The sequence below is a fragment of the Pundamilia nyererei genome, unplaced genomic scaffold (genome assembly GCF_000239375.1).
Source record: "Pundamilia nyererei isolate P.nyererei 1_Seehausen unplaced genomic scaffold, PunNye1.0 scaffold00001, whole genome shotgun sequence".
Classification (NCBI taxonomy): domain Eukaryota; kingdom Metazoa; phylum Chordata; class Actinopteri; order Cichliformes; family Cichlidae; genus Pundamilia; species Pundamilia nyererei.
Genome location: NW_005187402.1, coordinates 8568832 through 8581121, shown reverse-complemented (window position 1 = coordinate 8581121; position 12290 = coordinate 8568832). Strand labels below are relative to the sequence as shown.

Here is a 12290-nt window from a genome sequence, read left to right as displayed (position 1 = left end):
GCAGTCCAAATGAGTTCCATCTTGAGAGGCAGGGCAAAGATAGTTCCTCATTTTAAAAACTAATTTTGAAACTGAACGTTTAGGTTTCCGGAGTGTACCGATGTGTGACTTCACTCGTTTGAGTAACTTGGGGACTGGGGGGGGGACAGCTTGTTAGTCTCAAAATGCTCTATAATGCGTTATTATCACTCACAGCGTTCATGTTTTGTCTCAGTCTTTTCCTGATGCACAGAGCCAGGGTTTTAGAAAATGATTTTCGCAAACTCCAAGGAGACATAATTCTACAATTAAATCAACCATGTTCTGAGGGAGTCGATGGGAAATTGGCCAAGATGCTTAAAACAAGCGAGGTATGTCACTGATTATACAGGATGGAGTCATCTTGGACATTGTACTACTGAGATTTATACCATTAGTGAGTTGTTCAGATAGCGCTGCAATAATAAATTTTATCGCAAGGCTTTGTTTTTCTCATAGGACATTAAGTCAAGAGTCTTCCAGGAAGCTCACAGTTCTCTGAAGATATCTTCTAGGAGAGTCAAAAGGGACCCAGGCAGTTCTAGAGGTGGGTCAGAGCTGAGAACTGAAAATATTTTGTTAGTTCCAGTCTAATCTGGTAATGACAGCACAAACAGTATATGCTAAGTTAATAAAAAAAATGAAAGTCAAGTGTTTATTTCCTTCTCTTGCCAGCTCCAACAGCATTTCTGCAGTTAAGGGCTGACACTAACAAACGGCCAGACATAAGAGGTAAAACTAAATCCAAGTCGTTGGCTGTACCGTCTGCCATTATTTTGATGAAGCGTATCTTGCCTTTTTCTCACAGGAAATATAACTGTGATCTCTTGGATTGTTTCTGCACAGCGAGGAAATGCAATTTCACAAAAGGAAAACAGAATTGTTGTCCAAGAAGACGGTTATTACTTGGTGTTTGGACAAGTATTGTGTCACACTAACTCGAGCAGAACTAAATTGATCATGCATATGATTTGTTCCAACCAGTTAGGTAATGTTCTGCTTAATTTGCAGGTTTTGTTTGAAAGCCCAAGCATAGTTATGGGTCATGTCGTTCGAAGTAGGGCCTCAGCTGAAGCCGAGCTGTTGCGCTGCCTGCAAGCGATGCCCGATAGATATCCTGCCAACACATGCTACACTGCAGGTCAGTGAGAGACTGCTGCTGTGGAGGTTTTTTTGCTTTTGGATACAGGCGCTCTCTGTAATACACAGCGCTGTTCCTTCCTCTACTTATCGAGGTCAAATAGGCATATTTTTGAAAATGTTACACTGTTCCTTGAAAGTGGATCTCTCGTGCTGATTTCTAGTTCCACATTTTTATTCTTAGACACTATACTAAAGTAGCTTTGCAATCATTTACAGTTCAAAATAATCCCTGTTCATCTTATATCGGGGCCTTTATGCAGCTACACAGTTTATTCCAGGTTTTAAGCCTGTATCGGCCAATAGTGTGAAGCATTTTGAGAGCTGCTATTTTGCACTTTTGGAACCAGACATAACCATAACTGGAGCTTGCTTAGCTTTCTGCAAAGGGTATCTACTTACTGGTGGTAAATAAGAGGCTAATGAATCTCAGGAACTGTAGTAATTCAAACAAGTCAGCAAATTATACTTTTTCATATAATTCAGTTTATAAACGCTCCAAAAGGCCCTAACACCGCAAGTGCAGTCAACTGTAACTTCCTGTGTTGGGACACCTGTCAAGCTGGGCACACCCTGAGTTTTAAATATCACCAGCCTCCATTTAAAAAAGAAAATTCAGCTACCATGCACTAGCTTATCGATAAATTCCCAAATCTTTCTTTTGTGCCAGGCTATAAACATGCTTGTTAATGCTGCACAGGCCTTTTAACTGTAGTACTATACTGTACTATAGAGTATTTGACCTGGTTTTGGTGCCAGCCTCAAGCATCCATTAGACAAACTGCAGTTTTTGGTATTTCTGCACTGGCTCCATTTTTCTGCCCTGGGCAGTGCCCCTCATCTGAAACAAACCCATCAAGCCAACTTCCTAGTGGGGGGGCCACCCCTCATAAAAACCATGAGATGGCCATAATATCCAGGATATCCGACAACATACAAGTCCATTAGCAGAAAAAACAATCCAAAAGTAGCACCAATAGTAAAAAGGCTTTTGTGTATAGCAAACATGTACTGTACGTTTAAATACATTTACACTTTCTGACAGCGTTTGTCCTCTGTTGCAGGCACAGTGCAGTTGCTTCAGGATGACGAGCTAGAACTGGTGATCCCAGACAGGCCCACAGCCCTGATATCTACAGATGAAGACTCAACCTTCTTTGGTGTCATACAGCTGAACTGAGACAAGACAGTAGGAGGATGATAAGGATGCAGCTGACTGTTGCTGGAAGTGGGAAACTGACACTGAGCAGCGTGAGGGCTGTGCAGATATAAAGCAGAGTGGCAGCAGCAGGAAAACTATTTTTCCTGCCAGGCAAATACATTTTTTTCAAATATATATTAGCTTTAAAATGTAGAATTTGGGTGCATGTCCTGGGCTGACTCCCAAACGTTTGTACTCATGTGCCAGCACCTCCTTTCATCAGTCTATTTTAGGCGTGTTCCTTTATACCTTGCTGGGGGCTTCCCTCCTGTTCCACCTACGCGCTGTCTGCTTATTTGTTCCTCTTGTCTATTTTAAAACGCTTTCCGTTTCCAGAGACTTTGTCAGGAACAAACAAATGTATAAATTTATCTCCCAGGAAGGTTCTTGAACACCACAATAAATAATGTATCATCATCTAATTAAAGTTGTTATAAATGGGATAATGTGTCGGTGCAAATTATTTCTCAACTTGTATTTAAAGTGCTAGCAAATTCTAAATGCATTTATCTCTAAAAGTGGCTTCACTTAGCACTAAAAACACAATATGTTTGTCTACAAACATTTTTTTTTTACAAATTATAAGGTTTTTGCTTACATGTGACCTAAGCTTGACAGAAAGAGTCATGTCTTTATTGTCTAAATATAGTATCCACCTTCCCTATCTGGTGGCCACAGCTGTTTTCTCTCTCCCTTTTTTTTTTGATGAAGCATGGCTATAAGAGGGTGTTGGTGTGTGTGTGTGTGTGAGTGCATACGAGCTCTGACAACAGCAGTGGTACAGTTTAGCAGCAGCAGCAGAGGGAGAATGGTCAGACATATGTTCTCCAACTTCCTACTACTCTGGTCACTCAGCCATGACCTTTGCGTAACAGGACTGACGTATTATGCTTCGAGGGTAGGTTCAACATGATCAATATAAATGCTAAATGTTTTTAAATTTGCACTATTTATTTATTTCTTAAGCCTACAGAATTGCTGGTTTTGATATTTTTTAAAAGTGCCCCATCTCTGAGGCTCACACTGTGTTCCTTTAATTTCAAGGAGCAGTCCTGGAACAATCGGAATCTCTCTTCTATCCCTGTGGATTTGGATATAAGGATCAGAAGACTGGACCTGTCCAATAACTTCATCAGACAGCTGCACAAGCTTGAGCTGCCTTACTTGGAGCAGCTGGACTTGAGCAACAACCAGCTGGATCTCATCTCCGAGGGGCTGTTTGAAAACCTGGTTCGACTTGAGCAGCTGAATTTGTCCAGAAACGAACTAAACAACAACCTTGGCAATAACAGCAAAGCCCTCCAATCCCTCAGCGGGCTGAAGGATTTGGACATATCAATGAACGGCCTGAGTGACTTTGCAGCCGAGCACTACCTTAGAAACAAATCCGCCCTCGATCAGCTCAAGATGACCGGTAATGCTTTAACAAGACTTTCACACAAATTATTCACAGAGAGTAAAAGCCTGAGGGCCATTGCTATTGACGACAATCTGATATCTGAGATCGAAGAAGGGACGTTCGAATCACTGATCCAATTAGAGGTGTTAAACTTGGCTAAAAACAATCTTGCGCACATTTGTGATTTTAAATTGCGTCAAGTGAAATTTCTAAATCTGAGCAGAAACTCTGTAGAGTTTTTTGTCACACATGAGGACAGCAGGCTGTACAGGCTTGAAGTTCTTGATCTCAGCCACAACAAACTTCTTTATTTTCCAATCGTTCCGAAAACGAACCGTTTGCGGTATCTTTATTTACAGAATAACATGATCGGTTCCTATTCAGAGGCTGCTTTGGTGTCAGAGACAAATTCTCTTTATAGTGAGATTGTAGGTGAAAAAATTGCAATAAAAAACAACCTACACTCAAACTGGAGGCCCATGCCACTGATTTATATTGACCTGAGCTACAACCACTTCAGGTCTTTCCCAATCGAGACTTTAAGCCTATTGCTGTCTTTAGAAACTCTGAATCTCAGCTATAACTGTCTACAAAGCATCATCTGGGATGTGAGAAATGACTCTGACTCAGGACCCCTTCGCCAGCTTTTCTTCCGCTCCCTAAAGCACCTTGACCTGCAAAGCAACAGGCTGGTATATATTTCCCCACCTTTTCTCAGTGCACTCACACAAATAGAAAGACTAAATCTGCAAGACAACTCAGTCCAACCTTGCACTTCTGCTGATCACTTAGGAAGCATTAACTCAACACAGCAAACAAATCTTGATGACCTTTGTGTTGAATTCGCCTACTTAGGGACTCTAAAACACCTCAATCTTAAAGGAAACGGCATAAAAATGCTTCAGCCTAACACATTTCAGGGGACTTCTTTGGTTTCCCTCAGCCTTGCAAAAAATCCATTACTGGTCATGCAAGAGGGGGCGCTAGAAGGTGTGCAAACAACTCTTCAGTCCTTAATTATCAGTGAGATCAACTTAAACAGCTCTCGTCTGTTGTCTCTACCGTGCATGCCGGCATTAACCCACCTGAACGTATCGAACAACCTGCTGGATACAATTCCCAGAAGTTTAAGTTGTTCTCCCCTGAGAGAAATTGACATAAGACATAATGTTTTTATAACTTTAAACCCTTCGTTGATTCGTGCTTTATCCACAAACCTTACCGTCATGCATATAAGCGGGAATCCTTTCAACTGCTGTGACAACAGATGGTTGATGGTCTTAAATGAGACGGAGATTACAGTGCCCGATATCAGTGAGGCAGAATGCTTTACGAGAGTTAGAAACCTTACAGTGACAGAATATCTGATGAACCCTTCATTGTACTGTTCATTGCGCACAAAGGCACAGGAAGTTCATTTTGGACAAATGATGATAATTGTCTTATTTGCAATTGTTTTGTTAGCAGTTTTCATCATGTTCAGCAGGAAGCTGTGCTGCACACAGAGATCTGTTATGGTGTGAAGTCTCAAATCAGTCTTTTACAGGTTTTTTTTTAGATAATTTTAGACATGCACATGGGCTATGTAAAGTAAGCATACCATAAATTTGGTGGAAAAGTGAAGATTTTGGTTATTGCACATTACAGTCTTACAGGACATACCTGCAAACTTTTCGTGACCTCTGCAGCTAAAATCTTAAACTGGAAATTGGCATTACTGATTCCCAAGTGGTTTGGTTACAGTGCACGTCAAATCAAGAATCACAAGAGTTCGTATCCATTCTTCATCGTGAATGTTTGTTTTGAAACTAAAAGCTTTAGCCAATGGATTACATTTTTATGACGTCTATGAAGCCTTGCAGAACATTCCAAGAGTCACGACTGGACTCCTGAATAATTCAACACAATTGCCATATAGACCCTTGTAAGAGAGCTTTTGTTTAAACATATTGATTTGTATATATTTTTAAATAAGAATGGCTTATTTTGTCTTTATACAAGAAATGTCATTATACCAGCCTGTTCTGTAATATATAATGTGTGGCTCTGACCCTGGAGACTGTGGTCAGATGTTGCAACGGTGTATGGTTTACATAATAAACATGTCGCACTGAATAACCACGATATCGTGCAGTTCTTTATTTAAGAATACCATTCCCCGCATTTCAGTATCTACAAAATATAGTTGAAATGCCACCAAGTCATAGAATCCTAACTGTAAGGTCATGATCAGAGAAGTTCATCCATTAAGATTGTGAAACTAAGCAACACAACATTAAACTTTGACTTGCATCCTACAATACTGATCCACTGGCAATGGCATGAAAAGATATTTGAAATTGTAAGCAAGTACCTCTGGATGTACACCAAAAGAAAAAAAAGATATGCCATTGAGCAATCTTTCTTGCTGTCTTCCTATTGGCAAATCCCTCTTCTTGAAACTGATGCAAAGTGCCGTTTTGCAACTGGAACCAGTATATGTGATGTCAGCATTATCACGGGTACAGCAAAACTGCCTATCAATCTAACTCTTGAGCAATATTAACTTTAGTAAAATGTCTGTATTGCCCCACCCACACGTTTCAGCTTCTAGATCAAGTAGCAGCTTGACAAGTTCAAGCAAAGAGCACTTGAAGAAAAGAACACTGTGTGGATAGCATTAGGTGTCAAACCATAGGAATGCAACAAGTAAATTGTATTCATTCTTCTTCTTGGTGTTGATAGTTACTGGCATTTAGACATTAGCAACAGCTTGCATGCAAAGTTGCACGACTTTCTGTTTCTACCTCTACACCAGGGGTGCCAAACACATGGCCCCTGGGCCAGAATCAGACCGCCAAAGACTCCATTCTGTCCAACTAGACAGACTTGGAAAAAAATTGAGAAAAAGGGCATAAATTTGGGACTTTTAACTGTATTTTCTATAAGGTTGACAGCTTTTCCTACTGATAAGGACCTCCTTCGTAACCATTCATAACACACCAAAGTAACTAAATAATAGATAAACTGTTAAATGCAATATCTACAACTGAAACTTCTATCTTTTTAAAGAGGGTCCACAGTTAGAAAGTCATAGTCTGTTACATCCAGTACTTACAATATGGACAGATTTCTTCCATTTAATACAGCAGCATTTCTTTATCGTGTAGAAAAACTGAGACATTCTGCTTAAAATGTACTTCTTTTTTGTTATATGAAGATATCTGAGAAATTCAATGGATGGTTAAACTTCTTATGGATCAAAGTGGGCTCTATGCAGCCCACTATGTCAAATGAGCTTGACATCCTTGCTCTAGACTGTCAAATGCTGTCTGATAAAAAAAAAAAAAGAAGTTCTAAATTCTTTTAATTGTTAATTTAATTGGAAATGAAAATCAAAATCAAACATGCACTATGAAAGATGTCTGAAATCTCTTTTTTTTAATCATTTTAAAAACAGATGTAGACGCAAAGTACTTTAGAGACAGGCACATTTAGCAAAAAAAAAAAAAAAATCAACATTCACATTTCCCTCATTCACAGTAATGCTGTTCCATACTACAAATATTGGTATCAATCCAATACCAAGTAAATGCAGGGCCAGGATTGGTTACTATTTGTTATTCGGGTAGCTAATTGGGGGAGAGTAGTATGCCATGAATTATCGTTTTAATCACTACTATATCACTGATTACTTTCCACAATAATCAGTTAACGCAACAAAACACCACTTTCAGCTTTTCAGGTCTTTTGAAACGGAGTCTTTGGAGACTTGGAATGCAAGTTTTTCTGTCTCTAAACCACACAAAAAGGTTTGGACTTTCTTCATAGTGCATATTTGAGGTTTATTTTTCGATCCATTCCGCCCACCTCTACTGGCGGGGCCTCTTCTCAAGATGGCGGCCTGGCCTTGGTGGAAAAAGGAGTGGGATACATTTTTATGACAACCGGCTTTTTAAAGAAGAAACCGAGGTCAAAAAGTAGACTAAAAGGAATCGTTCCACTATGGTAATTTGCGGAACCCCCAAGAAAATCTATGAAAAGAAAAGGACCGTCAAAGTCAGGAATAATAACGCTAATTGGCTAGCTAACTAGCCGCTAACTAGCCACCAGTCATACTGGCAGGGGTCACGCACGCCATGGCTCCTCACCAGCTGGCTGTCACCCTCCGGTCGGCGCCCTCCATGATCTCCCAGAAAGTGCAGTTAACTTACCAGCTGTTCTTGCTGGAAAATGCCCGGAATAAACTTGAACAAGACCTTCGCAACTTCACCATCAAGGTAAAGCTAGCTGGCAAGCGAGCGACTAATTAATGCATTTACTTACATTAGCTGATATTGCTAAGACCAATGGAAAAAGGTACAGTGTGTTCGTCATTACAAAAACGTGAAATATCAGCTGACTGCCAAAATTGGTTTCCTCTGAACTAATAAACACAATGTATGTGTATTTTTTTTTAAATAAACCACACAAATTTCCCCCTTTTTTACAACCAGGCCTATAAAGATGTCCAAGGTTACCTGAATTCATCTTGTCCCAGGAGCTTGTTCAGCGATCTCTCAAAAGCTTTAGATGTGAAATGTCAAACAGTCGCAAAGCTTTCAGCTTCATTAAAGGACCTCACAGCTGGTAAGTTATAAATTAATCGTATAGCTACAGATGGATAAGTAACTGTATTAATAAACCTCTGCTGCCTGCTTTCCCTGTCAGACCCGCAGGTTTGTCTTCTTCCTAAGGTTAAAAATGGAGTCAGCGGAAATCAGATACAGCAGCTTGGCATCAAAGAGATTCAGATTACAGATGTTTTTAAGTTTGGGCCCATGTTAAAGAACTCGCTGATGGCGAGCTCAATAGCAAAAGCAATCCAGGTACTGGGAGCCACGGTGTCTCTTCAGCAGCTACAACGCTTCCTCACCTCGAAGCCTGCGGCAGGCTATCAGGACAACATGATATGCAGGCGTTCTTCAAGCCTCACCAGCACTGTTTTGACTTCAAGTTGTGATTTTAAGGTTGAAGAAAAGCAGGTTGATTTTGAGGAGAAGAGCCAAGTGGATGCTGGGATTTTTCCACCTGTCACTGATGAGAGCCGTGACAGAAGTGCGGAGAGGCCTCAAATACTTTTACCTCCCTTAAAAGCTGTTTTCCCCGAGCTCAGTAACCCAAAACCCATGAACACCACACCACTATTACACTGGGGATGTGAAGATGATGTCAAGGTGCAACACCAAAAACAAACATCCTCCCAGCTGCTGCACTTCCTCAGAGCAAAAGTTAAAAACATGGGTTCACTGGAGGTCACGGCCATGGAGTGGGCTAAACGTGCATACAGTTCAGATTTACAGCAGCCTGTGTCACCTACCATTACACCACAAAAAGACCAGTTCAGTCACGTTGTCACCGATCTGGTAGAAGTTCTTGCTCCAAAAACTTTGAATGCAAAGTTTGAAACCCGAGCCCCAGTCTTCAGAGTGAAAAAAGCCGAGTCAAGTGGCTCTCTCATCTATAGTTGCGTGATTGCAACACAAACTGAACTCTGGGATATTGGAGACATCTTCGCAGAGGTAGTGGAGAGGGTCTCTGATCCTGGTCCCTTGGGAAGTGAAGACTGCCAAAATATAACTACTCAGCCAGAGATCGTGGGTGTGAATATCCACTGGAAACCCAAAAGTCCCAAGTGCGCAGAGCCTGAACGTGATAACAGTTCTGATGGCGCGAAAATGGCAACAACCAACAGTTTAAAGATTCCCGATTTCCAAATTCGAAGATTTGAAGAGACTGAGGTTGTGGTGTCTCACATTGTGAGTCCGAGCAACTTCTACATCCAGCAGGCAGACTCCCATGAGAAGCTACAGGCCTTTGCCACAGAGTAAGTCATTCATTGCTGAGGCTAAACTTAAGTCTGCTTTTTCTCAGATTTTCCCGCTGATTCACTGATGACATTTTCAGAACTTAAAGAGCCATTTATGCCTTTTATTCATAACCGTTTTCTTTGTAGATTTTTTTTTCTTTTTTAATAACCCACATGTTTCTGGTCATCATCATTATTATTTTCATTTGGCACAGCTGGAAAGCCAGTAGTTCAAATGCTGAGCAGAACTGCATTCCAGATATTGGAACCGTAGTAATGGGTTGGGTCGCCGAGCGAGAACAATGGTGCAGGAGCCAGGTGATAAAGATATGTGGCGTGAGCAGAGGTGGGTTCTGTCCTTGTGTTGAAATGTTTTTGCAGATGTATGCCTCTAGATGGTAGCAGTGTCACTTTGTTTTCCTGGTAGCCACTTGGGAATATCACACTGGATATTTAGTCTTGCTTTGTATGCTCTCTGTCTTTTGGATGTAAGATGGTGCTGGGACAGAGACATCCATCAAGGTGGAAGTGAAAAGGTTGGACTATGGTGACACTGCCTGTCTGTCACTGTCAAATATAAAGGAGCTGACCCCTGAAATGGCTACTATACCACTTCAGGCTGTGCAGGTTTCACTGGCTAATGTAAGTGGATTTACAGTACACCTGCATGGACACTTAAAAATATTCAGAGAGAGTCATACAGACTGTCCCTGCCAGAGTTTGCATACATGGAAATGTTAAAAAGCTGTGCTGTGAGAGTGTGGGCTTAATAATTTGCATTTGTCCACTATTAGTCACAGCGTTATCTGTTACTTGGTGATAAAAGGAAATGAATTATCTCAGTTCATGGTATTTTGTGTGTATTTCCTACCCCTTAGGTGATGCCTGTGAATGGGAGAGATTGGTCTGAGGAGGCAGTCGGCTGGTTCAAAGCGACTGTACACAACAGGACCCTCTATGCTAGGCTGTACCCACAGGAAGGCAAAGTTACAGTCGAGCTGTTCATGGAGAAGGGAAAGCTCGGAGCCATGAGGTATCGAAACATAAAACACAGTCAATTAATTGTGGCGTAAAAAGTTTTAGTGGACAGAATTTTAACAGTAAAAAAATTATTACGTCACCATTAAACAATGTAAATTGTTAAATTAAGAAGTAGCATGGTGACTGTATAGTAATGTGAAAAAGTCTTGAGCCACAACCCATTTCTTTTTCCTTTCCTTTCATGTATTTTGCTAGGAAAACAAGTGCAGCAGTTTGTTGAAACATATGCAAACATACCTGGAAATGCAGGAAATAAGGCAAAAACAGAGTTTGCACAATTCTTACAAATTTCAAAATCAATATTTGGAATGACCACTTATCATTTTGAATGGAGCGTGAACTCTTAGGCAGCTTCCTTGTCACTTCTTTAAATGGTCTTCAGGAATAGTTCTCCGGGCTTCTTGAAGGTCATTCAGCACTCTTCTTGGGAAGTTTGCTGTCCTTTTGTTCTGTCGAGATGATCCCACACTGCTTCAGTAATCTGCTTTGAGGCAGCCAGTTCATTACTGACTGCGGTTTTCTATCCAGGTATCCTTTTACTGTATTAGCCGTGACATTGGGATTATTGTCATGCTGATTGGCCATCTTCAGTTGGATGCCTTGCAGATGGCATTGCATGGTGGTGGATCAAAATCTTAACAGTACTCATCAGTCATGACAAGATCCCCAGTACCTCTGGCTGAAACTCCTTTTTCCGTTTCCTCTGTTAAGCTTTGTTTATTTATTTATTTATTTTTAATATAAGTTGGCTTGGCTTGAAATGGAACCTCAAACCATGACGGCACCAGAAGTTTCATCCTCATAAGACCTTGTTGCCACAGATTTTGCCTGCTACTTCTTTTGTACTCTTCTTGCCCAGTTTGCCCAAAGTCTTTTGAGGACACACTGCACTCCATGCTGAAATATGCTAAGTGTTAAGTTCATAGCTCTTTAGGAATCACCTTGTTGATGCAAAAATATTATTATGCCTGTTAAACTGTTATCTTTGGCATTTTTCATAGATTCAGCAAAAGAAATGGGAAAACATAAACAGGCAACAGGCTGCTCATAATAGGGGATTAAAGATAAAACGTAAAACTGGTCTTTCATACAGAAAGTAGTTTACTTTTTCTTTTTTCTTTTCTTAATGCTCAAATCATTTAAAGGCCACAGTGTTGGGTGGCTTAACAAATGTTCCTCTTAAAATGAGCAAAAAAGCAGCAAGGGTTCAAAGAAACACTTTGTTGTCCAGGCTTTCAGAAAGACTTTTGCACAGCACTGTTTATCTGTTTGTGTCACAAATAGTCAAAATACAATCATCTACTCTACATTCAAAAAGGACCATTAAGTAATGAACACACTTAACACATCATTTCAGGAGGGGTGCTTCATTGTCTTTGAGACTGGCCCAGAATGGACACGCCATCCACAGCAAACTTAAGAAGACCAGTCTCATCAAAAGAAGTAAGTTACATTATATTTTAAAAATGCATTTTCTCTAAGAGTCCACACTACACTAATATACTTCAATGCGATGTGTTTATTCCTCGTTGTCACCGCTCTGTGTTGATATTCACAGTTTTCCGTTTTGTTTTGTAGACAGTGTTCAGCTTAAAGCCCAGAAACAGGACTCTGACTGGGAGAAGTATCTCATATCATGCTACACTCAAAGGAAGTAGTTCAGG

At 40.5% G+C, this 12290-nt stretch overlaps 3 protein-coding genes across 5 annotated transcripts; all 3 read left to right on the top strand.

Annotated features, from left to right (window-relative positions):
- The first annotated feature begins 93 nt into the window (after positions 1–93).
- On the top strand, positions 94–2796 carry LOC102200227 (tumor necrosis factor ligand superfamily member 13B-like). 3 transcript variants are annotated; one of them, XM_005719703.1, is made up of 6 exons: positions 94–350; positions 478–565; positions 694–750; positions 827–927; positions 1030–1159; positions 2223–2796. In XM_005719703.1, exons 1-6 carry the CDS (start codon positions 165–167, stop codon positions 2336–2338), a joined length of 678 nt encoding a protein of 225 aa, XP_005719760.1. In that variant the 5' UTR covers positions 94–164; the 3' UTR covers positions 2339–2796. The 3 variants fall into 3 exon arrangements, with proteins under 3 accessions (XP_005719760.1, XP_005719759.1, XP_005719758.1); XM_005719702.1 differs by having other exon boundaries at positions 827–939; XM_005719701.1 differs by having other exon boundaries at positions 827–1159.
- A 325-nt stretch (positions 2797–3121) lies between these two features.
- On the top strand, positions 3122–5874 carry LOC102199963 (negative regulator of reactive oxygen species-like). Its single transcript, XM_005719700.1, has 2 exons — positions 3122–3257; positions 3404–5874. Exons 1-2 carry the CDS (start codon positions 3168–3170, stop codon positions 5279–5281), a joined length of 1968 nt encoding a protein of 655 aa, XP_005719757.1. The 5' UTR covers positions 3122–3167; the 3' UTR covers positions 5282–5874.
- A 1523-nt stretch (positions 5875–7397) lies between these two features.
- LOC102199687 (uncharacterized) lies at positions 7398–12284 on the top strand. The gene is made up of 8 exons (XM_005719699.1): positions 7398–8017; positions 8234–8366; positions 8448–9603; positions 9801–9931; positions 10079–10227; positions 10464–10618; positions 11984–12069; positions 12205–12284. The coding sequence occupies exons 1-8, from the start codon at positions 7877–7879 to the stop codon at positions 12282–12284; spliced, it is 2031 nt and encodes a 676-aa protein (XP_005719756.1). The 5' UTR covers positions 7398–7876.
- The last annotated feature ends 6 nt before the right edge of the window (positions 12285–12290 follow it).

Coding starts and splice junctions, on each gene's coding strand:
- LOC102200227 (XM_005719701.1), top strand. CDS start 165: ATGCTCTATAATGCGTTATTATCACTCACAGCGTTCATGTTTTGTCTC. Junction 566..693: donor GGACCCAGGCAGTTCTAGAG/GTGGGTCAGAGC, acceptor TTCTCTTGCCAG/CTCCAACAGCATTTCTGCAG. Junction 1,160..2,222: donor CAACACATGCTACACTGCAG/GTCAGTGAGAGA, acceptor CCTCTGTTGCAG/GCACAGTGCAGTTGCTTCAG.
- LOC102199963 (XM_005719700.1), top strand. CDS start 3,168: ATGGTCAGACATATGTTCTCCAACTTCCTACTACTCTGGTCACTCAGC. Junction 3,258..3,403: donor TGACGTATTATGCTTCGAGG/GTAGGTTCAACA, acceptor TTTAATTTCAAG/GAGCAGTCCTGGAACAATCG.
- LOC102199687 (XM_005719699.1), top strand. CDS start 7,877: ATGGCTCCTCACCAGCTGGCTGTCACCCTCCGGTCGGCGCCCTCCATG. Junction 8,018..8,233: donor TTCGCAACTTCACCATCAAG/GTAAAGCTAGCT, acceptor TTTTACAACCAG/GCCTATAAAGATGTCCAAGG. Junction 9,604..9,800: donor CTACAGGCCTTTGCCACAGA/GTAAGTCATTCA, acceptor CATTTGGCACAG/CTGGAAAGCCAGTAGTTCAA.